The following is a 24,597-nucleotide window of genomic DNA, read 5'->3' as shown; positions in this document are numbered from 1 at the left end:
AAGAGTGTAAGATTTGGATTTTATTTTTATTAAAACATGAAAAGATGTATTCACCAGCCTGTAATAAACATTGGTAAACTCTGCTTTAGAGAAAAATCTGCCACATAGATTGGTGAGTAATGATTTGTACTCCATCTCTTAAAACAGAGTTGGTTTTATGAAATAACAGCCTTTTAAATTCCCTTGTGCTGCCTAACAAGTGCCCGTGGTAAAGTAGAAATGCATCTTAGATCACTTAGGAGGAAACAATTTTTGCTCATTATTTTCTCATTGAAGCATGCTTTAATCACGTTTTGTGCACGTAATTATGTGTTTACATTGTTGGCATTCCGAAACAGTTTCTTGCACCCTGATGAAGTCCCGGTACTGCTGTCACGTCTTCCGTTTGGTCCAGTAGGGTTGCGCCCCTTCGTACAGTGAGGCGTAGTTTTGCTCTCTCGATCCTTTGTCATATATTCTTCTGCTGCGGCTCAGCGGACAGCCTTAGCCTTTGCCTTTGCTTGAGAGTCAGTATCTTCTTTTTCTTTAAAGGTGCACTTTAGTCATCATATCATGTGCTTTTCTTTCTATTAAAATTATAGATTTCAATACCTCTTCATCCCCCTAAATGAAACCAAGCACCATCACAGATTGGAATGGTTTGGTTTAATTTACCATAGTTTCACATAATTTCTGTTTTCAGTAGACCAGGAGTCTCCTGGAAGCTATTCTTCTGCTTTCACTGATGTGGGACGATGTACTCCAAGGGAGAGAAGAGGAACTACAGAGAAAGAGGTAGTGAAACAACACTCAATAATGCAGCAATATCCATACGGAAAATGAGTAACAAATCTGAGACAAGATTTGTGTTGGTTTTAAGACACTGTAATGATACAGGCCAAAGGAACAGTTATTTATCATCATATCATCAGATGGGACAGCATCCTTCTTTTTCATTAAGCAGATTGGTTCAACGAGAAATTAAAAGAATTTCAAGCTTTGTAAGATAAGCTACATCTATTTATGTTTAAGTAGATGTGAGCGTAAGTTTGCTACTCATTGATAGACTCTGCCAAAGTTGACCGGGGTGGGTGTTTGGGACAGAGGAGAAGAGATGTGACCAGGGAAAGGTTCTTTTGAGAACCTGAGCGTTACACAAAGAAACTGCCTCAGTCATTTCAAAACTGATTCAAAGAACATCTGTATTTCACCATTATTTTTGTTCAGAAGAAGCAAAAACACTGCCGTGTGTCAGACAAAACCACTATCGTAAAAGCAATCTCTCATTTCTGTAACAGCTGGTGGTGGTAAGTGTACGCTGATTACTTATATTAATGCTTTGGAAGAGGAAATGGAAGCAGGCATACAACCTTTAATAAGCAACACAAAGTATCACTGAAAAGAATACCCCAAAAAATGGAGTGTGTCATTCAGTACCTTAAGAATATTTCTAGATCTAGAACTATAAATGCTCTCCAAACAGGCTTCAGGGCATTTACTCCATCACAAAGTCAGTACGTTTATATTAACCAACATCTACAGACCATAGGTTGTTAACGTTTTCCATTCATTTTTATTAAAATATTGCACAAAATAACGGCAGCATAAGAGAGTACCATATTGTAATTGCTAATATTTAAGTTTTTGCTCTGGGCCATCTGCCTTGTTCAGTGGTGGTGCGGGTTAGACCTGGTTACGGGATCTGAATTCAGATCCACTTACACCCCACTGGCATGGTTATATTGCTGCCATTCGGTCAAGAGTCTGATTGCAAAATCAGGCTGCTCATTACAAAATAAAGGTTAAAAAACTTCCAGGAGCCATATCGTGTCTTCCTTTTAAAGAATTCTGTGACATGGAAAGTCATCTTTCGATTTGAAAATACGTAAAATCCTTAATGCTACAAACCATTCTTAAGACTGCTGTCATTTAAAAAGATGAAAGAAGAAAGGCTTCTCTATTTCCAGCATGTTTTGTACATTTCAAAGTATTTTGTATTTTAGCAGCTCTGCTGCTTTTTTAGTATTATCCCCCTTCTTCTATTATTTGCTTTAGTAGTTACAGCACCAGCTGTGCCAAAATCAGGAAAGAGTGAAAAGGGCTTAGCTACGGTCGATGATACGAATAGCCCCTCCTGGCTACGACGCTATTTTTAACAGCAGCAGAGAACAGAAAAATGCTTTTATATTTAGGCCATGGTATTTCAAGACCTGTAATGGAAAATCGTATTAGTATTGCAAAGTGCAAGTTAACAGGATCCCTGTAATAATTTGGAGGACCTTTTTATCATAGCAAAGGCAGTGCTGCAGGTATGCTGAATTTGCTAGCCTTTAGATGACAAGAAGGGAGAGAACCCAGTCGAGAACATCTGGCCTGGAAGAAAGGTAAAATGCAGACATTACAAGAGTCCCTTCTTATTCCTCTTATGCAAAGATGAGCACCCTGACATCATTACAAGCAGTATCTCTCAGAATTACCCTAATCAGCTCATTTTAGTCACCAGTATACCTGAGAGATTTTTAAAAATGTAGCAGTATCTCATCTGTGCAAGTACTTGCAGAGAAAGACTAAATCACTTTACCAAATATCCTCGCATAACGCTGCTCGTCACTTCTTGCACCTTCCTCTGAAGTACCTGGCGCTGGTTTATCCGTCCGAGGCAGAGACGAGACGAGGGAGGCTCTCGGGTCACGTCGCAGTTCGTGATTTCAGCACAGCTTTGAAAACAGTGAAAGCACAGGTGTCAGCCAGGCAGGTGAGGAGAGCTCGGGATGGCTCACACTTGTATTTGTTAAACAATCCTGAGCCTACCCATACTTGGTGATAGAACTTGATAAATACATGCAAGGAATGATACGGTGTGATTGCCTGTGATCGCACAGGAGCTGCACAGATGACTCGGGAGGTCACTTCCAGTCCTGTGTTTCTCAGACTTTCTTAAAACTAGGAATGTGATTATAGAAATTTAAAATATTCCCAACGTTTTCCAGCTCTCAAGAGTAATTTTCCCTTTATATATACATATATAAAATGCGATGCAGTACTTGCAGGTGAAATTAGCCTAAAGGTATCAAGTTTAACAGAGGCATCTAAAGTATTAGAGGATATTACGGATGTGAATTTCCCTTGTACCTAGAGATCTAGTTGCCTACAAGTCAAATTGGCATTTAGTTAACTTTTTTTTTTTTTTACTTTTATATTTCTCTTAAACATAAAATTGCAAAGCAGTCTGTAGTAAAATTTAGCTGCTATTTCTATTTTTAAAACACTAAGTCCCAAACACCTAACTTCTTAAAAAAGGAAGCTGTGTATTTAGTTGCCTGTTACTGCAAGAACCACGGTAAGGCACGTGTCCTTTTTTCCTTTTTTTGGATCCTGGTCACCTTTTTAAAAGCTGAAACATGTTTACCGTACAGTAATGCTACCTGACCGTATTGATCACTTTGCCTGTTTTTCAGAAACTGCCAGCTAGAGCTGTGTATGACTTTAAAGCTCAGACTTCTAAGTAAGTACCGGACTTTTGTTCATTTAAGACTTCATAATTCCAGAAAACTCCTTCTAGCACTGGTGGCAGCTAACTGCCATTCGAGCCAGTTTCAAAAGCAAATGCCGTGGAAGCAGAGGACGCCGCTTGCTGTCACGGTAGTCTCTGCATTAGCAAACTGTGTGAGAAGTTATTTTGTTATAAAAATGTCTTAAATTATTATATTCTCCATTGCATTTGCTTGAACAGATGAATGGCTGTGCATCTTCAGCCTTCCTAGAGCACAGGTCCTGAGGGTCACCCACGGAACGCTCTTTGTTTGTAGTGAACTGTATTTAGGTTAGACAAGGTACAGTGCCGATCGAGTGCTTATCAAATTTCTCTATAATGCTTCAGTGCAGCTCAGGAACCCTCAGCACAAGGACACGGAGCTGTTGGAGCGGGGCCAGAGGAGGCCCCGGAGATGCTGGGAGGGCTGGAGCCCCTCTGCTGTGAGGACAGGCTGAGAGAGCTGGGGGGGTTCAGCCTGGAGAAGAGAAGGCTCCGGGGAGACCTTATTGCGGCCTTTCAGTACTAAAGGGGGCCCACAGGAAAGATGGGGACAAATTTTTTAGCAGGGCCTGTTGCGATAAGACAAGGGGTGATAGCTTTACGCTAAAAGAGAGAAGATTTAGACTAGATGTTAGGAAGAAATCCTTTACGCTGAGGGTGGTGAGATACTGGCCCAGGTTGCCCAGCAAGGTGGTAGATGCCCCATCCCTGGAAACATTCCAGGTCAGGTTGGACGGGGCTCTGAGCAACCTGGTCTAGTTGAAGATGTCCCTGCTCATCTGTAAAGGTCCCTTCCAACCCCAACTATTCTATGATTTGTATAATTCCCTTTTTTGGTATCCACCATGAAGCGCATCACAGGCCCTGAGTATCGGAAATGGTGAGAATGTAATCCTGCGTTCGTCATGCTTCTGAACAGCTGTCTTGATAAAAAACTGCAGAGAGCAGAAGCACGCCAAGCTGTGCTGCTGCAAACAAGTAGCAATAGGCCATAGAGACGTGGGAGTGGGATATATTCTATAGTTTTCCCTACCGATTTCCTAAAGAGCACCAAATACCCCTCAGATGCCTGTCCTAAAAGCATCACCTAAACAGGCCATCCAAAAGACATCATACTCGCGTGCATACGCTGTACTAAGTGTTCTGGTAATAACTAGCAATACTGCCTTGGAATCACAGTGTAAAACGGACCCATATAACTTACAGATAGTACCTGGGATTCATAAATGTGAATAATTTCATTTTATATGGTAAAATCAAGCAGTAAATGTACCATAGCTGTGACACCTCTCCTTCTAATGTTTGGTTGCTACATTCCGTTTCAGTTCTGTAAAACTGTAAAGATCTCAGAAACTGTGCAGTTAGGAGTGTTAAATGTAAAGCTGTAAACATCTGATCTAAATAAATTTATTACAGAGAGCTGTCCTTTAAGAAAGGAGATACTATCTATATCCTCAGGAAAATTGATCAAAACTGGTATGAGGGCGAGCACCACGGAAGAGTTGGAATATTCCCAATTTCTTATGTCGAGGTTTGTTCTCTGTTTTAATTCCTTGAATTAGTTTGGGTAATAGGTCCACAAACTGCAGGGGAATGATGAAAATCTGAGGGGTTGTTTTTTTTTTTCTTCTTTTTCCTTAGAAACTTTCTCCCCCAGAAAAAGCACAGCCTGCCAGGCCGCCTCCCCCCGCACAGATCGGAGAGATTGGAGAAGCCGTTGCCAAATATAATTTCAGCGCAGACACAAATGTGGAGTTGTCGCTTAGAAAGGTACAGTTTATCTTCATCGAAATACTGTTACAGTGTCTACCACTACGCAGAATTAATATATAGGTAAATACTGTGCTCCGGTGCACGCCGCATTCAGTGTTGGCTACGCACAAAGCAAAGTCGTGGTAGGAAGCTACTGACGTACCGGCTGTTGGCTTGCAGTCTGCTCTCACAGCTGCCTGCAAGTAATTTAAATATGTTGTGCACATAAACTGGCTCGGAGCAGGTTAGCATACGCAAACAACTAACTGCCCACCTCAATTTCTCGTTTTTCACTTCGATTGTCCATTCCTTTTTTAAATAATTATTTCTTGATGTGACAATTATGACGGTAAGGGTTTTAATCTAGAAGGAATAGAAGAACAGAAAATACAGGGGGCAAGAAAAAGCTCAAAGATGTTTCTGTGAATGCGCCGGTTCCTGCAAATATTTCACTTTACAACAATCCGCTTTTTGTAATACTCTCTCCTCTTTTCTGTGCACATCCTGATGGTTATGCTTTATAGCCCATGAGCAAAATAAATGTTTCATTTCCGAGGTTGGTGAGACACTGGAACATTACAGATGTAGAGAAACATTATTGTTGCAGGTGTTACATGCTTAGTTGTAAGTAGCATGTACTTTTTATCCCCTGGAAAATTCTACCTCTTATTTTTCTTTTTTTTTTTTTTTAAGAATTAGAGTTCATACAATTATTTCAGTGGTTTATTTTTGTTTTGAAATAAGAGTAAGGATATTTATTTGATGCTGGCCTAAAGCCTAATCCAGCATCACTGAAGATAATGGGTGTTTTTCCACTCATTTGAGGTTGGTAAACATCAAAAAAAATCGGGGGTTGGGGGTAGTTTGACAATTTTTTTTTTTTTTAATTCTCTTTTATGCTTATTGTGGTTGTCATAACCTCGACAGCCCAGGTTGGGTTTGTTTTTAAAAGTTAATTTGCACTGGTTTGCTTTTGTTCCATCCCACTGAAGTTAATTTGAGGGTACGTCACAAACCAACTACGGAAACAAAACTGCAGAAACCCAAGAGAACGCAAAACTAATAGGGAAGGATTTGTTACAAATAGACACACGGTAAAAAGCACATCAGGTAAAACAAAGGAGGGGGTCGCTCGTGAAGTTGCACTACAGAGAAAAGTTTGAAAAGAAAGTTGATGTTTTCCATTTCAGTTGCTAAGCTCTCTAAAAACAGCGAGTGAGCCACTGCCCGTCGTTTCTGCACAGGAAAAGCACTTCTTTCTCTCATCTTTCCCATTAGCTCATTTTATCACTTTCTACCTCCACTTACTCCAGTTTTACTGATAACAAAGTACTTGTATGGATTTCATTGTTTAACTTTTATCACTTTTAAGGGAACTGGGCATAGCAGTCACTAATGCACATTACACAGGTGGGGTGTTACCTAGTACTTTGGCCAACAATTAGAACAGGTTATGTTCCAAATAAAAGTTGAAATGTTAATCCCCCAACCAAGAGTAGGAGAGTACACGAGATTCCCCTCTGATAAAAGAAAAGCGTTTGCAGTCCCTGAGTAGCGCCCCCCCGTTTTGCTGGAATGGTAGTTGTATACCCGGTTGTTATAAATGGGAGGAAAAATGTCAAAATGGAGACTATTCTCAAGACTGGTGGGAATCAGCACTGCAGGGAAAATAATACTGCGTGTTAAAATAATGCCTGCTATTCAAAAAATTACCTTGCAATGTATCTGCTGATAACTCATTTTCATGATGCATTTCAGGGAGACAGAGTAATCCTTCTGAAGCGAGTTGATCAGAACTGGTACGAAGGTAAAATACCAGGAACCAACAGACAAGGCATCTTCCCCGTTTCCTACGTCGAAGTCATCAAAAAGAATGCATCAAAAAGTCTCGATGACTACCCTGATCCTCCGATACCCCAAAGCTATTCTAGTGACAGAATACACCATTTAAGTTCAACTAAGGTAAGGATTTTTTTTTTCCTTTGCTGTCACCCCTACAGTGGGTTTAGAAGGACTTGGAATTTTTTTGTTAATATAAGATAATACATAATTTATGCATTAAGTACACTTCCTTTTCTTACCTGCAATGGTAGAATTGCATTACTAACTTGTTTTTAAAGTATTTTAATAGCTGAGGGTGTGTCTTACATTCTGCCAGGATTTGTGCTCTTTTCTTCATTGGTTATTACATTATTGAGAGTAGGGCCAGGCAAAATTTGGGCAGAAAAATCAAGCTGACAGAACAAAATTAGTTCAAGAATCTTAGAATTCGAGCACGAGGGATGGATCTAGCAGACTGTGCATAGTGCAGTGCGGAGACATTCCCATACCTCAGCTGTCCCAAAAGCCTGCAGTCCCACCAGCACGCGAAGGGCAGGAGAGGGCAGTTTGCGTGGGGACACGGCTTGCCAAGACCAGTTGTGTGCCTCTCAAAGGAGAATGGCTCAGGAGTGCTTTGGGGCTATAACCTCCCTCCTTTTGCCATTCACACGCCAGGAGGTGGCTGTTGGTACCACCGAGGTTCTTTGGAGGGGTATCACACCGGTGACAGTGTTGTTTCATTTAGCAGCGAGGCACATGTCACCACATTGTCAATGAGCTTAGATCCGGACCTTTAGAGTTGGAATTTTTCACACCAAACGTCCATCGTACGTTCTGAATTCTTTTCCTTCCTAGTCTATGTAACCACCACGAATCACACTACATGAAGCTGCCGCAAAGAGATTCCTGTGTTCCGATTTATCTCGTGATTTTCTGTGAGATCTCCCAGTCACCTGTGCAGGGACACAACCCCTTTGGCAGTGATAGAAACTAAGACAGTTTCTGCCTGCAAACTGTGATTAGCATCGATGTGTTATCGATGATTTTGAACACTCAAGATGGAAGCTTTTCTAAGTCTTCCTCTCTACCTTCTTTGTTTATATCTCTTCAGCATGGGCACTGGGTTTGGTCTGTAATTATAAACTTCTTATCCCGCTATTGATCTCTTATTTGTTTCTGTTGGGTTTGCCCCCTTTTCTACTTTCATATACTTGCATACTCGTGCTCATGTAGATGCTTCAACTTCGAGATAATTTCCACATTTATTGGCAGCTTTGGCGACAGCTACCAAACGATGTCATTTATAGACAACAGTGGCCTCTGAAAATACTGCTTACAGCTAAACAGTATTAGCTGGTTTTGGAGAGCTGCTAGAACAGGTCTTGTCTGGTTTTTCCAGAAGGTGTCACAAGAGAGAACCAGCTCCTCGCTCTTCCCTTCCAACAAAACTGTTGAATTGAAGTAGCATCAAATTCTATAGTCGCAGACTGAGGTATTCATAAGGCAGGACCCCTTATTATTACAGGAATCCACGTGTTCCTGAAGGCAAGTCAAGAGTACGAGGCATTTATCCGCTCCGTATTACGGAGCTGTCTCTCTGTATTTGGAGATGCCTCTCTCTCCCCGTTTTCTATGGGGCAGACTTGTCTCTAAGGCATCCTGCAGCTAAAGCTGCTGGTGGTGTAACCCCTATGATCCTTGTTGAGCACAGGTGACGCTTCAGAGCGTTTACATGCAGATTACAGAACTGTCCTGCCGCTTTTATTAAGTTAGTTATTGATGGGACGGAAGCGGAAGAAGCCTTCTTTGTAACGTAGGAAACTTTTGCAGTCATTGGGTCCTAGCGTAAGTCAAAATTAAAAAAAAAAAAAAAAAAAGCAGCAAGCCTCTGCTGTCACACTTAAACAGACATCGTGCTTCTGAATTCAGCCGTATTCAGAAATGGCGACACCAGGTGAGAATACACCTTGTTCCTGACTACCTAGAAGGACTTCAGCCATCCTGAAGGTGTTCTGGAGTTTACTACAATTACTGATACCACTTTTCCAATTCCTTCGGAGTTTGTTGGCACGACTCACTCCCTGTTGCTAGAGCAATTGTGCTAAACTTCTTTCTCTGGCCTGATCGCAATAAAAATAAAAAAGCAATACAAGTCAGGAGCGAGCTTTACTCTCCTTAACTTGGCCTTAGACCATCTTGGGCCCTAGTGCAGCCTGTAGCCACAGGAAACTCAAAGTGGCCATATCTCCTTGGCAGTATTATTAACCTTAAAAACACAGGTTATAGGCCCTTGTTCAAGTGGAAAGAGGAGGGAAAGAGGTTGAGGGTTGAGCGTTGCCGGTAACAGCCTGGCTCCGTTTCAGCAGACTGCACTGTACCAGTCTGTGCCGTTTGCTTTGGTACAGAAGGCTCCATAACAAAGGTTTGTCTAACTGTAAAATATAGCTATTTGCCTCAAAAAAGACTCAAACAGAAGGTAAGTAAATGAACCTCCCTATTCTGCGACATTGATTTAGCCTTTTGAAATTATTTTCCTACTCTAGAGCAATACTTAAAGTCTAAAGTAGTCCAGATAACTTAAAGAGATGCGCGCCTAATTATTCTGGATAATTCTAGCAATGAGATCAAAATATTTGTCCTTCCATTTTAATTTTGAGGATTCGTAGTAACAAAAATGCATTTTCAGTATTTACTGAAGCAATGGATATCTACTGATGCTGTGTACGTATGACTCGCCAGTCTCTCGTTCTTACAAAAGGATGTTTCTTTTACCAGAAGGATACTTCAATCAATATTGTGTAACGGTACTCAGAGTATACCGCTGTGTTCTGTGCTCTCAGTGTTTTAAAAGCATTGTTGACTGCCGACCTTTCACAAATGTCGATGTCATTTTGAATTAATAGGGTTACTTTTGAAGAAAAATGCATTCTGTAGCTGCTCGTGCCTTAATAAAAGTATGCGATGTATTAAAGATGTTTCTTAAACATTTACTCAGAAGTACTAAGAAAAAGTAGAAGTATTATCGTTAGGGTAATTAGAAATCACCTCAGTTAGTTGTTACAGTTTAAAAGAAATACTTAATGACACCTGAAATGTACTTCTGAAAATGCTGTTCTCAAAATAACAGTAATGGTTTGGGGCAAATTACGTTAATATTAATTGTATGATTTAATAACCTGTGACAGGCTCACTAACAGAGCGCCATAAGTAACATAACTTCAGCAGATCAAATGCAGTCGCCTTCATGGACGTAATGATTCAGATCTGTCTTAACGTTTGACATTTAAGCCGCAAGCCAGAACCTGATACAGTTTCATTTTTCAAATGTCTTTCCTGCTGTTATGATTCACGTAGTAATGATTTCAGACACCCGTGCTCACCGAAATGACACCCTATAATCCAGATGATGGCACAGACATTTTTCTTTTCCACTCTACTCATATCCTAGTTCTGTGTCTTGCTTATTTATTTATTTAAATTCCCGTCTTTTTCTTATTTTTGAAGTTGCCTGCCCAAGCACTGTCCCCACTTCCCAGACACCTTTCCTCCTCTTGGTCTCACACTGATCAAAAGATTCTCTCGGCTGCCGCTAGTGATGGCTTTTCAAGGACTGTTGGCTTTTCACCTTCAAGCGTGCGCACCTTACCTCCTCCACCATTTCCAGACACTTTTCTTTGTGACTTAGAAGAGCTCAATTCTTTGGCACTGACAACATCCCAGTCTGTAGCAATCTCCCCAGGTAATAGCCTTCAGCGAGTCGAGGATGATCACTTTAGTCCAAATACAGAGGTCTCTCTCAGCTCTCCTACAGCTCTTCCTCTGTCCTTTCTTGTACCTACCTCTGTCTCATCCCACGACACAGTCTATAAGCATACCGGTAACCATGCCAAACCAGGAAAAGATAAAGACTTGAGAGTGATACTTGACTCTTTGGTTATTGAAGAACCTAAAGACTTGTCAGATGCTACAGGCGAAGGTGAACATGTTGGCGCTATCAGTAGCACCCCTTCGCCACATGAAGGTGGCCCCATCTCCAGTGTGGTAGCTGCATCTGCTGAAAACGAAGAGGAAATGTGTACTGCAGACCTCTCAGTTAACACAGGGGATCAGTCACAGCCTCGAGAATCAGATTTCTACAGAGGAGCGCGAGACTCGATGGAAGAGCTGACAAGACTCCATATAGAGGAGGATGTGGGAGATGACAGTTTAGAATTCCCAGTAGCGAGTGGAGGAGACTCCATGGTATGTGCTGAAGGATACACTTCACCGACTATTGATAAGGTATTTTAATTTCTGAAAAAAACCTGGCTTCTGTGTTCAGATAGCTTACTCAGTATAATTATTCTCCACCTTTTCTTGTATTTACATGCTCGCGTTGTGCACAGGCACAGATTTATACTATTGCATCGGATAAAAATTGTCAGTGTTAGGGAATGGTCCTTTCTCAGCCGCAGCTGTAGACACCACTAAGTTCTATGGTGTATCGACTCTGCTGGTGCTTTCCCCTCTGTCCTTGTTAGCTGCCATCGGGCTTCTGATGCGAAGGGCCAGTGACCTGTTTTCCTCACTGGCCCATTACATTTTTGAGCCAGAGGCCCCAGGGAGCACGTGCTGCCAGAGCCCTCAGAGGGAGGGACGTGCCTCCCGCAGAGACTCCGCGGTTTGCGCTTCCCATGTGCCGCTTCACCCGCGGATGTATTTATAGTAGAGTCTGTTACCAGAATGTGACTAATAATAACAGATCAGATTATGTTTGGCAGTTAAACGAGTGCTTCCCCCTAAAGCCCTCCCCACTTCCTCTTTGGGACAGAACACCACCGGACTATCCCAAATATCTGCTCGCCATTAAATGCCACAATATCGCTACACCATTTGTGTGGTTTCTGGGCACGGGTTTAGAACAGATTTTTTCTGTCCAGCACTTATTTCAACAGACTGTTCAGGCAGTTGCTTTGGCTGGCACATGCCAACATGCAAATCAGATACTTAGGACAATATGGTTTAGGCCAAATGTAAAACTAGTTAATTAGAAAGATTTTGCAGGCTGCCTCTGCCCTTACTTAACCTGAAAAACACAGGAGAAAAAAAAAAAGTATGAACAGACGCAAAATCCATGGCCACAAATGGCAACTCGTTTTGATTTCTGAGGGAAGAATTTTCTTCCAGAAAAGTAGACTGACTCATAATAAAATCAGCATCACATTTCTAACTGTTCAAAATTAGTTACATGACTCCTTGTTGAGCATTTTATGGCCTTCACAGCTGGTTTTATAGCACAATTCTCATTTTTCTTAAACATTTAAGCCAGCTCTACATTCGGCGGGAACATCAGGAGACTCTGATCCTCCTCCCCACCTTTCTTCTATTCTTCCGTTTCACTCTGCCATGGCACCGGCTTCTCATTCTGTCCCTACAACATCCCCGTCTCCCGCTTCCCTCTCCCCTCCTCTCCTTCCTGCACCCCTCCATCAGCAGGAGGAAGACTCACCAACGTTCAAGGTAACGGCACCTCTCCAGCATGGACTGTTGCAAATCTTCACGTATATCAAATAACTGCAAGGCTAACCCCAAGCTCGATCTTTTCAGAGGTATTGTTTCCTTTACTAATATTAAATAACAGCACGTGGACCATTAGGCCTTCTTCAAATAAAGCGCAAGGTGAAACCATAACCACGATGATACAATGAAATAGCTTAAGGAGGTACCAGTGACAGGAAAGCAGAAAGCCTTCGACTCAAATTCAAGTCCATCCCAGGACATCAGTAACTCCTATTTAATTGAAAGAAACAGAATCATATTTAAGTACCCTGAAACTAAGTAACATTTGTAGTTTTAAAATGTTTTCAACCTCAATCCAAAGCCTGGGAGAAGAGTCATAAATTTCACAGCAAAGCCCCACTGCAGAGGGTCGTGTTCTAAATCCCAGTTCTGTTAGTCACAGACCGGACAAAGATTATTTGCTCTTCAAGACTACACTTTGTGTCGGCATTGCAGATCCGTGGCAGAAAAATCAAATCTGGAAAGTTGCTCTAGATGGACAAAGTCAAGCCCCAGTTTAGACCCAGTCAATTTCCAGGGCTGACTTCCTGAGAGTCCGTTTGCTCATGAGAAGGAGGAAAAGTCACGTAAAAAGTTTGAGAAACTATCCTAGAAAAAGTGATCATTACATCTATGGCAAAAAAATACATTGGCCTCCTTTGGTATCCTTTTTTTGCTGCTCACCCTCTCAGCTTCTAAGAGGGGGCTGTTCTTCTGTCTGCCCCATTCTACTGGCAAACAGTCACGAATACCAAAGAAAAGGTTTCCAATCGCAGCACTCCCCTCCTCTCCCATTCCCTCCGACTCACCCCTGCCCCTGGGAATTCACATTTGCTGTGCACACACCCCTTAAGAGCCAAATTTTGACAAATATTGAGCTGATTTATAGTGATGTTAACAAAACAAGGATTTTTTCCTTGAAGTACTTACCATCAAGTATTAACTTGTTTTCTAAATGCAAATTTAAGGGCCGCGTTCTGTTTAACAGCAAGGAATTGCAACGCTTGTCGTTGGTATTTCTCAGATTGCGTTTCTGTATTACTGACCGAGCTACTTCAGTGGCTACTCTTGCAATAACCGTTCTTACTCCAACTGCATACGCTGTGCGTGATTCATCTTTTAACTGCAATGTGTAAGGGCACGTGCCAGAGCAGCAAACCCTTGGAAAAAAGGTACGGTGGCGACAGTGAAAATGCCGTACGCTAGCAGTACCGTCCTTTGCACCTGTAACGCAACCGCTTTTTTGTTATCGAGAAAAGCATGTCCAGTTTGCATGTATGAATGAAGCACCAAAAATCCCACGATGCTTCATCACTGAGCCCTCACTTGACGGAGTTTTTGTGGTTTTTCTAGGCTAATTTAAAGCGAGAGCTATTTGTTCTGGGTAAACCTCCTCGTAGCCCAGTGATGACTAGGAGACCCTGCAGCTCACCTGGCCGAGGTCCCAGCCATTCGCACAGGGTACGGTACTGGGCGCCCAGTGTGCAAGAGCAGTATTTATGTAGATAAAGGAGGACAGTGTCCAGTCTCTCAGTATTTTGCTTTTCCCCAAGTGTCTCAACACTCTCAGTACGCCGTGTTTTCTTCCTGTTGTGCTTCCGTGCGATGTCTGAGTAAAGCCAACAGGTCTGTGTGTGCCCAAATTTGTTTTATAAATCTGTTAGTGTCTTGTACCTCTGCAGTACTGCATCGTATTTCCAGTGCTACAACACGTAGGAGATCACGGTCCTTTACATTTAGCCTGTTTTTTTCCTAAATTATTTCAAAGCATTTCAAAGCGTTTCTGGTTTATTAAAATTACAGCAGCTTCTAAGAGTCAAAAATTTATACTTCACTGCAGGTATACAGGCTGAATTCTTGGTTTGGAATCCATGTCCTCCTTTTCAAACTGTTTTGTTGCTGCTGTATTATGTTCACTCAGTAGCGTGCTCTTTATCCAAGCCCTGCTATTCCACACCGCCACCTCTTCAGCCTTTCCCTTCAGGCCTGTAGTATAACAGTAACGGGACTGTAACAGTTTTACCTAGCCAGAAAGTCAGATTGTTTAGAGTTTGAATGTGTTTCGCTCAAAAAGGTGATCTGAACTATGAAAAAAACCCACCCAACCTAAACTCTATAAGAATGAGAATTTAGGGGTTATGTTTTACTTTCAGTTGAGGACTAAATCACTCTTTGCGTTGGTTTCTTAACATTCGACTCTTAAAACTGCTAACAGGATGAACTGTTCTCCATGCTGTTGCTGCTGATTTTAAGGTTATCATCTTTCTGGTGGTTCCCTTTTTTAAAATTTGAATTCTAATTTAAGGTGCGCAGGTTTCCGTAACTTTTCAAAGTCTTGGCTTTTTGGCTGGCCTCTGTTTGCCGCCAGGTGTGAGGGACAGTGCTTTCTTCATTACTGAAGAGAGAGAATTCAATCATAGGAAGGCCAGGATTCTTGTGGTAGCGGAGCAGCACCATCCTAAAGAAAGTCCAACTGGGAATAAGATCCATAAAAAAGGGGATTAAGCCCTATTTTAATTTTGTTTGTTACTCCAAATGAATGGTATGTAACTGATAATTGAGAGGACTGTATTGGTCAATATTCAGTGCATTTATGTCTTTAATTCCAAAGCTACAAGAGCACAAAGTGTACACTTAATTGGCATCTTCAGGACTAAACGGAACCATTATACGCAGGGGTATATCAATCATGCATGGAAATCAGATGTACAACTGGGACCACTGACCTGACTGCACAATTTTTAATGTTTTTGGGGATTAGGCCCTACAATTTTTCCCAGGAAACAGGATAGTGACCTGAGCCGTAGTTGGAAACTAGCAATCCTAATGAAGAGGAGCTACCCACAGGGTGACGCATTTCGTGCTCTCTCTTGGGCGCAATTAGCCAGACCTTGCACCGTTCCCCATTCTAGCCAATGCCCCTGTATGTGGGAATGAGGGCTTAGGGAAAGAAAATGCGGAGAAAGCTACTTAATGCCAGCTGGGGTACTACTGAGGAATGCATCTGGATAGAGAGCAAGCTCCACGGGCTCCCTCTTCAGACATAGCACAGATTGCTTCACCCCTGTTTTCCCAGATTCTGAATCCATCAAAGTTTTTCCTGTAGCAATAACACAGGGTTGAAAATCTTCACTCACCTCGATTATTTTCTGTCATCTGTTTGTACAGTAGTTAAATGTTAATAAAATGTTCTCAAGCGTTAAAGCTTATGCAGAAAAAGAAGATAATACTGACCTACCTACTTTCTTCCTGGCTTGGTATATGTCCAGAGCATTAAATCAGTTGTAGTATTGTTTAGGACATTGACTTTTATTGTTTGCAAGAAAAATCCTTAACCTCGGTTGAGTTCTCTTGCATCTCTGACTCTCTTTGGCCTTCAGCTCAGTCACAGACCTGCTGAAAGATGAGCAGAGAATAAGGTCAGGTTCCAATCCAAATACCACGCAAACCGCCCAGTGGAATATTCTCTTCTTGCCTGACAAACCCACTCTTGAAGAGGGTTTACTGAGAACTGAAATGTCTAATTTGTAATCGTGATTGTTGGATTCTTCAGTAAAAATTATCTGTCTGTCTTGTACACTGGCAGAGGAGAGTTAAATGAGGGAGAGGAGAGAGTCAAAGAGTATAAACAACTTTTTTTTGGACTTTGAAAACCTCTTTCCCACTTAGCTGCCGTTAATACGCATGACGGTTCTGTAATCTACCTGCCTGCATCTTGAGGCACCTTTTTAAAATTATACTCTACAGACTGTAAAAATGAAGGGGAGAATGTTCACAGTATTTTCTGCATGGACACACACAGACTGGATGAAAAGAAATTTAACTACTTCAATTTCACCTAGAGATGTTGGGGGGGTGGGGGGAATAGAAAATCAAAAAACCATAGTGCATTTTAACATTCCATTGATATCATGAGGCTGCGGGTTGTTTACCACGGCCCTCTCTCATTGAAGACTGCGTCATCTTCAAGAGCGAACTGAAGCAAGATGAACTGAAATAGCCAAACCTGGGAAAGGGAGAACCATGGAGCAGTAAGACGAGTCCCACGGCTTCGGGATCAGGTTGCAGTTTTCTCAGTTCATGAAAGCGCCATGAGCTGTGTTTGCCGCCCGCGCTCCCCAAGCGGATACGATTCCCAGGCCTGCGTCCGTCTCTGCAGCGCAGCCGTAGGGCAGCCTCAGTCAGCAGAGAACACCGCCACCGCGCACACCAAGGGCTCTCCCAAGCAGCTGCTCCCGCGCCGGTTCTGGCCCCAGCCAGATTCTAACGGGCAGAAGTCAACAGCTTTCTAAGCAGGATAAGGTTTCTCTAGTAGATTAATAGTTATCATTTCCGTTGCGTCCCGCTTTATTGTGTATTAGTGGTGGGTAATGCTCCATTAAAAAGGAAAACAGTTCCTTTCATAAAGCTTTGCACTGGAAATACAAACTACTTTTTCCTCTGAATTGAAAGTGTTAATTGTTATTTTCACACAGTTACGTGCATTCCTTCAAATATCCTTTCTGCTCTTTGCCTCCCAACAGCCCGCATGGCTTTGTGCTGCCCCTTGAGATGAAACAGAATTAATTAAAGCGCAGCATGTTGTGCCTGCCAAGTTAGTACTCTGTGTGTGCGTAACGTACATTGGTACGTCGTTTGTCCATGAATATTCTAAATTCTGCCATTACGTATAGATTTTTATTTCTGCTTATCTAAAAATATACTTCACCCGATGAATGTATAATGTTCATCAGTTGCATCTGATTTTTCTAACGCTATTTCTGTTCCACAGTGAAGAGGCAGCAGGGTTCTGTGCCAACTTTCTACTCCACTATAAATAGAACGGACCGCTGAAAAAGTTCACAGCTTTGTTTTAGTTTTTATTACATCCTCCAAAAATCAGATATTTAGACCTGCCCAAATTCTCTGTTGCTTGCCACGTCTCTTCAGAATTTATCGTGAGTGGGAGGGGAGGGAGGTGGTGCTTTAGGCAAGGTAGAATCTGAACTCCTGAGCAACTCTGCATCACGCCCCTATCCAACTCTTTGGACCTCAGCCTATAAATCTTTATTACATTTCAAATCATTTCATTTCAGCCACAGCGCCCTGTGCTTGCTCATGAAAACATACACGGTGGGGGGGAACCGTAAGTATACTTCTTGTCTACTAACCCAAAACCTAACGCTTAAGCAATAGCCAGCACGTCGTCAAATCATTTGTTAGCCTGCCGAGCCGGGTTATGAAGAGAGTGCAGGAATTTCGATAACCGCATGACGTAGGGAAGTATCCAGGGAGGTCCCAGAGGGCGAGGCCTTAGTTGTGTAATTTACATCAAACTCAGACAGCCGTGCCAACTTACGGTTCTCCGTCGTTCATACTTAAAAGGGATAATAATTTTGTAAAAATAAAGTTTGACTTTTTTTTTATTCTCTCCATTTTTACATCTCAGCAGAACGCCAACTAAAGATTTAGCGTTGATTCAACTCGTCTGCTTTACTGGCTTGACACAAATTATTCAGAAACAGTTCTGGGTGTGAATAGAGAGAAAAAAAAAAAAACCGACTGGGTCACGTTGATCACGGGAACACAGGCTGACACTTTCTGGTGTCGTTTACATGGGCAATTTAAAAATCAGATTCAAGAAAGCCTTTCCAAAAACAAGAGAAGCACCTGGATCCCAAGCCTTATTCTCACAAGCAACGTAAGCGCTTGGGATAAAACACGTAAGGCTGTTTCAGTGGTGACTGTTAAAATGCAAGTTCAGTGCAGGATTATTTGGTGGGTTTTTTTTTTTCCTTTTTTGGGTTCCCCCCCTCCCAGTCTTGCACTCGGGTCCTGCCTCCGTGACCACGGAAACCAGCAGCCGTTCTTCCTCGAGCACCACAGCACTTCGCAGCGTGCCCTTAAATGTAACTAAGGCCTAGTATCTAAAAAAATACTTAAAAGTTTACCTCTTAGTCACATGAAGAAATGACAAAAGAGAAGAGAGGGGCAAAAGTTACCAAATAACTGTACCACAGACAATATATAATGACAGTTCAACATTTTGGGTTTAATCTCAGTAGAACCACAAGCTCCTGCAGGTATTTGAGCACACCGAAGCATCTAACTCTCGTTTGTAAGCAATAATTAGCTAATGAATTTTGTTCAATATAGTTTAAGTAGTTCACGACTGAAGTTACTTATTCCTAAAATTAAAAATTTAAATTGCCAACCAACCATTCTTTGTCCTGAATATGTATTTTTAGTGTTGTAAATGGTAGTATTTTTACATATTATATATATATTTATATATTTAAGAAATTCTTAGGTTAGCAAAGAGAGAATGAAAGTAAGAACTAGCAAAGAGAGAAAGAAACTCCTCCAAAGGAGTGAGTAAAATGGATTGTCTGGAAACGACTAAGATTAGATTTCTGAAGGCCAAAGAGCGCTAATTGGAAAGTTCTTTTTACTGCATTTGAATAAGTATTTGGCTTGAATCCCATTCGTGACACATTACATCTGCAACTCCCGTCCCTTTGGAAGCTGCATTTCATCAGTTTTGGAAAATCCTCATAGCTCTGTTTTCCTGGAATAAGGATAAGCATGACAGAAAGCGTTATTGCCGTTTCATTTTTTGCACAGATTGGTCTTACTCCTGCTACACAAATTACCAGAGATAATTGCTTAAATAGCCAGTCCCGTTCCATTTTGTTAGTATGATTATAATATAAAATTAGACTTTTCATATTTGGGGAGACAACTGCCAGTCACGAGAAATTAAGTTAAAATCAATTTTTTTTTCTTGGAACAGCGTCTTTATATTATTTTTCTCCAAGTGAGCAATGTGAAAAATCCGTGTAGTTTATTTAGGACGACCGCCACCGGTCTGTGTATAGGATTTTCAGGTGGGACTTTCAGGAGCAGGAATTTTTTACCAAAATAAACATCTCACCTTAAGCCATGGAAGCTTTGCCTGAACGATACAGAGCTAATGGAAATATTCGGCACCAACACATCAAAGGGGGGGTTATTTTGTTTTTATTGGGGGAAGTGTAATGACATTAAGGTTTTAAAGTCAGTGAACTGTTGTTAAGAGGGAAAAATGGACAGGGTTATGTTTAGTTTCAATATTTTGAAATTAAAACTATTGCCTTTGTACAATTTCTGCTCCTTCACCCAGTCAGTCGTAGCTGGGGCACAGCGGGCAAGGACGCAAAGGCAGATCCTGACTGTGCGGGGCTGGTGCAGCATCTTCCCGTGGGCTGCCCGCCCCGGCACCTTCCCTTCCCCTAGACAGAGTTTAGTGCCGGTCTTTCAGCTCTGAGAAACTCAATTAAAAGCTGACAAGGAGCGGAAGGTAATAAATGCAGTAATCTCATACCTCTTCCCATTCATCCACCTCACATCCTTCAGCCTGCAGCCGGGGTGGAGGTACAAGTCAGCGGCTGAACACCGCTTCAGCTTCCATCCTTACGGCCCCCGCTTTGAGTCAAGCCTCTCCCTCACTTTCAGATACAGTTTTTTAATACATATATATATAAAAAAAAAAGAATAAATTAAAAAATATATATATATATTCGTTTATTTATCTCAAGGGCAGTTTTAACCAGGGAAGGGGTTACAGCTGTGTGTTTCCAAACAGCAATTACTCTCCCCCGTCCCCACAGAGGCGGGCGCCTCTTTTACATGCAGAGCTCATAGAGTGGCTAAAAAAAAAAAAAAAAAATAAAAATAATAATACTGGAATTCTGCGTTCAAAGCAACAGATTGAGGCGGCGTCAGGCTTGCTGCGAGTCCCCAGTCTGTAGTGTCTGATGAGTCCCCTAAAAAATGTTTTATTTATTTACTAAAACAAGTACCTGGCCCCGCAGTCCACCAGGCAAAATAAACCCTTTTCCACTGTATTCGCGAGAAGTGTTACGTATTAGTTAATGTTTGAACCAGCTCCTTTACTTCAGCAAAGGCGCAAAAAACTCTTACTTCTTTTTAAAATGCATCATTTGTCCTATTTAAGGTTTCAGGCTCTATATAACTATACTCCTAGGAACGAAGATGAATTGGAGCTCAGAGAGGGAGATGTCATTGATGTGATGGAAAAGTGTGATGATGGATGGTTTGTGGGTATGTTCTCATCTGGTTTCTGCTTTTTTTTCCCCCTCCTGACCTTTGCTGCCCTCTTTGCTTGGTGTCTTTTAAACAAATTAACGTTTGATATTCAGTGCAATAAACCTGAACCTGGCTTTATGAGGAGAAATCTCAACCAAAATCCGCCAAAAGTCAGTGGGCTGTTTTTCACTTGTGTCTGGTAAATGATGGACACAAACTGACATGTGACAACGGCACTGTTGTCGTTCTCCCGTGACACACAACGGAACGCGTATTACTGCTCTCTTCATAAGGGCCGGGTAACGTAAAACTTACCCGCGCCAACACATCTACCTGTCCACGACTTGTGAGAACCGAGGGCTCCTGAGCAAACAGAGGTTTCATAGCTAGGCCCGGACCGGGTGGCTTCATCATTCCATAAGCCCACGCACGCAGTGGCTAACTCAACCATCTGACCAGTCTTCGACATTCCGAAAACTCAGATTATTTAAATAGGCTTGATGTCGTTAACATTAAATTATGCATCAAGTCAAAATTTCAGTTAAAATTTTGCAGTTACAATTTGCTAACGCAACTCACAAATGAAATTAAAATATAACTTCGACAAGTTATTTTGAAAGAACTGTAGGTATTTCTGTTTGTGCAATATTAAACATGAGAATTTAAAGGCCGTGCTTACATAGTGATTTCCTGTTGTTATGCCCATCTTTCATCTCTTGCTTCTAATTTCAGGAACCTCGAGAAGAACCAAATTCTTTGGTACTTTCCCTGGAAACTATGTCAAGAGGCTGTGAATTTTTATTTTTTTTCCCCTACTTATTTATGCTGCATCTCTGCAACACATCTGCATAAAGCTGCTAGAAAACATGCTCCGCTGGCCTTCTGTTTTCTCGCTTGCAGTCTCGAACAGAGACCATCTAGTTCATCCCCATCCCATGCCACCCGCCCCGCCGTCCCTGCAGTATTACAGCAACGACCACCGCGTGAATAACTAAGCTTTTCTGAAACAAGAGAGGAAGCGTTTCAACATTTAAATACTCCCTGCTTTAAAGTCTTTTCATAGGAAAATATGAAGGACATAGGAAAAAGGCCACTAGAGGAGAAGCCTGATGAGAGGTACACGGATGAATTGCCGGGAGGGGGGGTGGGAAGGGGGAGAAACCGTTCTTGGTTTGGACATTTTGGGGTACCATCATGAAGTGCGATGGGATATTTTCCAGCATGCATGTAATACAGGGGGAAGTTGCTGTTTACTATTTTTAAAGAAAAGAAAAAAAAAAAAAAGATATTGTTTGAGTTTCCCCATCCTTATTAGCTTTGGCAGCATTTGTCGCTTTCACTTCGCCGTATCACAGGTTTGCCTATTGTGCTGGTTTACAACGTATGACAAAATTGTAATGTAGATTTTTTTGCCTGCACTTGTATGTTGTAACATATGCACACAGTGATTGTAAAATCTCAAGCAAGCGTAGTGAAAAAAAAAAAAGAAAATAATAATGGAAGAACTGCAAGTGTTCCGAACGGGTGCAATGGTATCGGCTAAACCTTTCTTCTTTTTTCCCTAATAAAGCTGTAGCGTTTTCTGTTAAAAGGTAAAAAGTGCAAGAGGCGTAAAACCTCGGGAAAGAGGATTTAACGAAGAGACAGACAATGATATAAGCATAGACAAATACTAACCTGCTACTGACGTTCAATGGTTGTAATCCAAAAGTCGTAATAGTAAGCAAGATGGAATTTGAGAGGTTAGTGTTTTTACGTATCAGGAATGTTAAGCAGCGGGAAGTAAACAGTGTTAGTGCAAAGGGTTGTTGGTTGTTTGGGGTTTTGATTTTTTTTCCTAACATAGCCACCCGAAAAAAAAAAATATTCACAAGTATCACGTACTGATTTACTTCACTATATATACACATATGTATGTTAACAAAACCTGAGTTACACGTTCTTGTTAGGAATTTAGTACAGGGAAAAAAAGTCACAAGTATTAAAACTGATACATTTTAGAGGTGGGTTTTTCTTTTTTTTTTTTTTTTCTGAATGAAAAAAGTATTTGAAAACACATTTTCCATAAGCAAAGGTAAGCATACATAGCAAACGGGATTAAGGCACAAGACGATAATGACTATGGCTTTATAAAAATAAAAATTCAGATTTGGTTTCTTCAGCACCTTATAGATGGCAAAAGCTTCTACTGCATTTCTCATGGGTAAAGGACTGAAATTATCAAAATGTATGTAGTCTCTGTAGCATTTTGTACATATGTTTGCTTTTTTTGTACAGAGCCATTTGGTTGTCGATTTTAAAAAATTAAGTTCCTTATTTGATCTTTGCCCTCCTTCACATACAGAACATTTCAACGCATCCTTCTTTTCTTGCTCTATTTACCATAAGCACATCTGGATAGTGCAATTCTGTAAGATAGCATTTTATGCAAAATTTTATTAATTAAAATATGGTTTACCAGCCAAATCTAAATGTACATATGTCTTTATTACTGAGAAATGTCATTAAGACAAAGGTAAAGAAACATCTTTGTGCAGCATACCTTTATTATTGCAGATTTCATGGCAAAGGCTTTATATTCAAAGGCTTTCAATTTTAAAACTAGATCTGCATGCAGCTTTGCTGTGAGATTAATACCTATCTTTGATGCCATTTATGATTGAAGACTTAAATATCTGTTGCCTGTGATATTTAAAAAGTACTGTTTCTACTCTGTATCTGATTTTAGAAAAATACAGGTTTTTCATACCTGGCTTTCAGGTAACTGACTTTGAATTCCTACAAGCAAAAGGTCTCTGTGGTTTTTTTTCTTGAATAGACTTCTAATAAATTTTGCTTGGAGTACACAACTGTTTCCCCCATCATTTCTAAAAGTACATATTGCCTATATGCAAATAGTTTTGCCTTGTACAGAGGTTTTTTCCACCACCAAGCCTGGACTGGTTATAGATATGGGCAACTAAGGTGGCCCACAGAGCTCTCGGTTGGTCGTCTTCGGTGCCATCCCTGAAACAACATTATGTACTTTCCGCATGGACTGTGCTCACCTGAGGTAGTTTTTCTATTGCCAGAGCCGCCCCTCACTCCAGAAGCACAAAGGTAAAACGCGTAACGGTGACCCCTTTATTCCTGGCAAAAGTTCCCCCACCCTAATCCTTCAACAAAAGCAGAACAAGGACTCCTCTGTGAAGTGGCAGCAGAGAAGCAAGATTTCAGGAAAATACAGATTTGGGGGGAGCATCTTATGCTTGGGACTCTGCCTGCAAAACTGAATTATCCCATACGTAACGTCCTTAATGCCTGGAAAATGCAAAACCAGCCACATGTCGAAATAAATACCTGAGTACGTAGCTTAGCCTTCCTTCAGACGAAGTTAACATTTTCAGAGCAGGGCCTGCTGTTAGAACTCCATCAGCAGCAGATAGACTCCTTTGTCAGTATGAATGTGGTCGGTGCTGGGAGTGCTTTCCATTTGGACAAGACCTAATTTAGTCAGCGCGACTACCACTGAGGCAACTGCGCCCTTCCAGTGCTGTTAGCTTAAACCCACCGCACACAGCTCTTCCCACAGCCCTATAACCATAGAATGGTTCGAGTTGGAAGGGACCTTAAAGACCATCCAGTTCCACCCCCCTGCCCTGGGCAGGGACACCTCCCACCAGCCCAGGTTGCTCCAAGCCCCGTCCAGCCTGGCCTTGAACCCCTCCAGGGACGGGGCAGCCACAGCCTGTAAGAAGTAGGCAGCGGTGCGCTTCAGCAGTCGTCTTCTGTAAGAGTTAGTCTAACAACGTCAACTGGTTGGTGTAATCTCGCCTATATAAAAAAATACCTGGATGCTTAAGGGTCTGAGTGGTTGAGGGGTGAAACAGCATCCTCCCTGCCAATCGCAGAGGGGATGAAAGGAA

General features: G+C 41.6%; 1 protein-coding gene across 39 annotated transcripts in view; it reads left to right on the top strand.

The window, feature by feature from the left end:
* SORBS2 (sorbin and SH3 domain containing 2) overlaps window positions 1-23,541 on the top strand; it is a 243,112-nt gene extending 219,571 nt beyond the window's left edge. For 14 of the 39 annotated variants that reach the window (XM_054203748.1, XM_054203755.1, XM_054203753.1 and 11 more), the window contains 11 exons: window positions 683-774; window positions 3,438-3,484; window positions 4,931-5,045; window positions 5,156-5,284; window positions 7,025-7,228; window positions 10,592-11,368; window positions 12,392-12,586; window positions 13,979-14,086; window positions 17,701-17,750; window positions 20,601-20,707; window positions 21,425-23,540. In XM_054203748.1, the coding sequence (XP_054059723.1) occupies window positions 683-774; window positions 3,438-3,484; window positions 4,931-5,045; window positions 5,156-5,284; window positions 7,025-7,228; window positions 10,592-11,368; window positions 12,392-12,586; window positions 13,979-14,086; window positions 17,701-17,750; window positions 20,601-20,707; window positions 21,425-21,486 (1,886 nt within the window). In that variant the 3' untranslated portion in view covers window positions 21,487-23,540. Of the gene's footprint in view, window positions 1-682; window positions 775-3,437; window positions 3,485-4,930; window positions 5,046-5,155; window positions 5,285-7,024; window positions 7,229-10,591; window positions 11,369-12,391; window positions 12,587-13,978; window positions 14,087-17,700; window positions 17,751-20,600; window positions 20,708-21,424 lie in introns of all 39 variants that reach the window. The other 25 variants (XM_054203765.1, XM_054203763.1, XM_054203766.1 and 22 more) reach the window with 17 other exon arrangements.
* Window positions 23,542-24,597: the final 1,056 nt, after the last annotated feature.

The sequence above is a fragment of the Rissa tridactyla genome, chromosome 5 (assembly GCF_028500815.1).
Source record: "Rissa tridactyla isolate bRisTri1 chromosome 5, bRisTri1.patW.cur.20221130, whole genome shotgun sequence".
NCBI lineage: Eukaryota > Metazoa > Chordata > Aves > Charadriiformes > Laridae > Rissa > Rissa tridactyla.
This window is presented reverse-complemented; position numbering and strand designations above follow the sequence as displayed.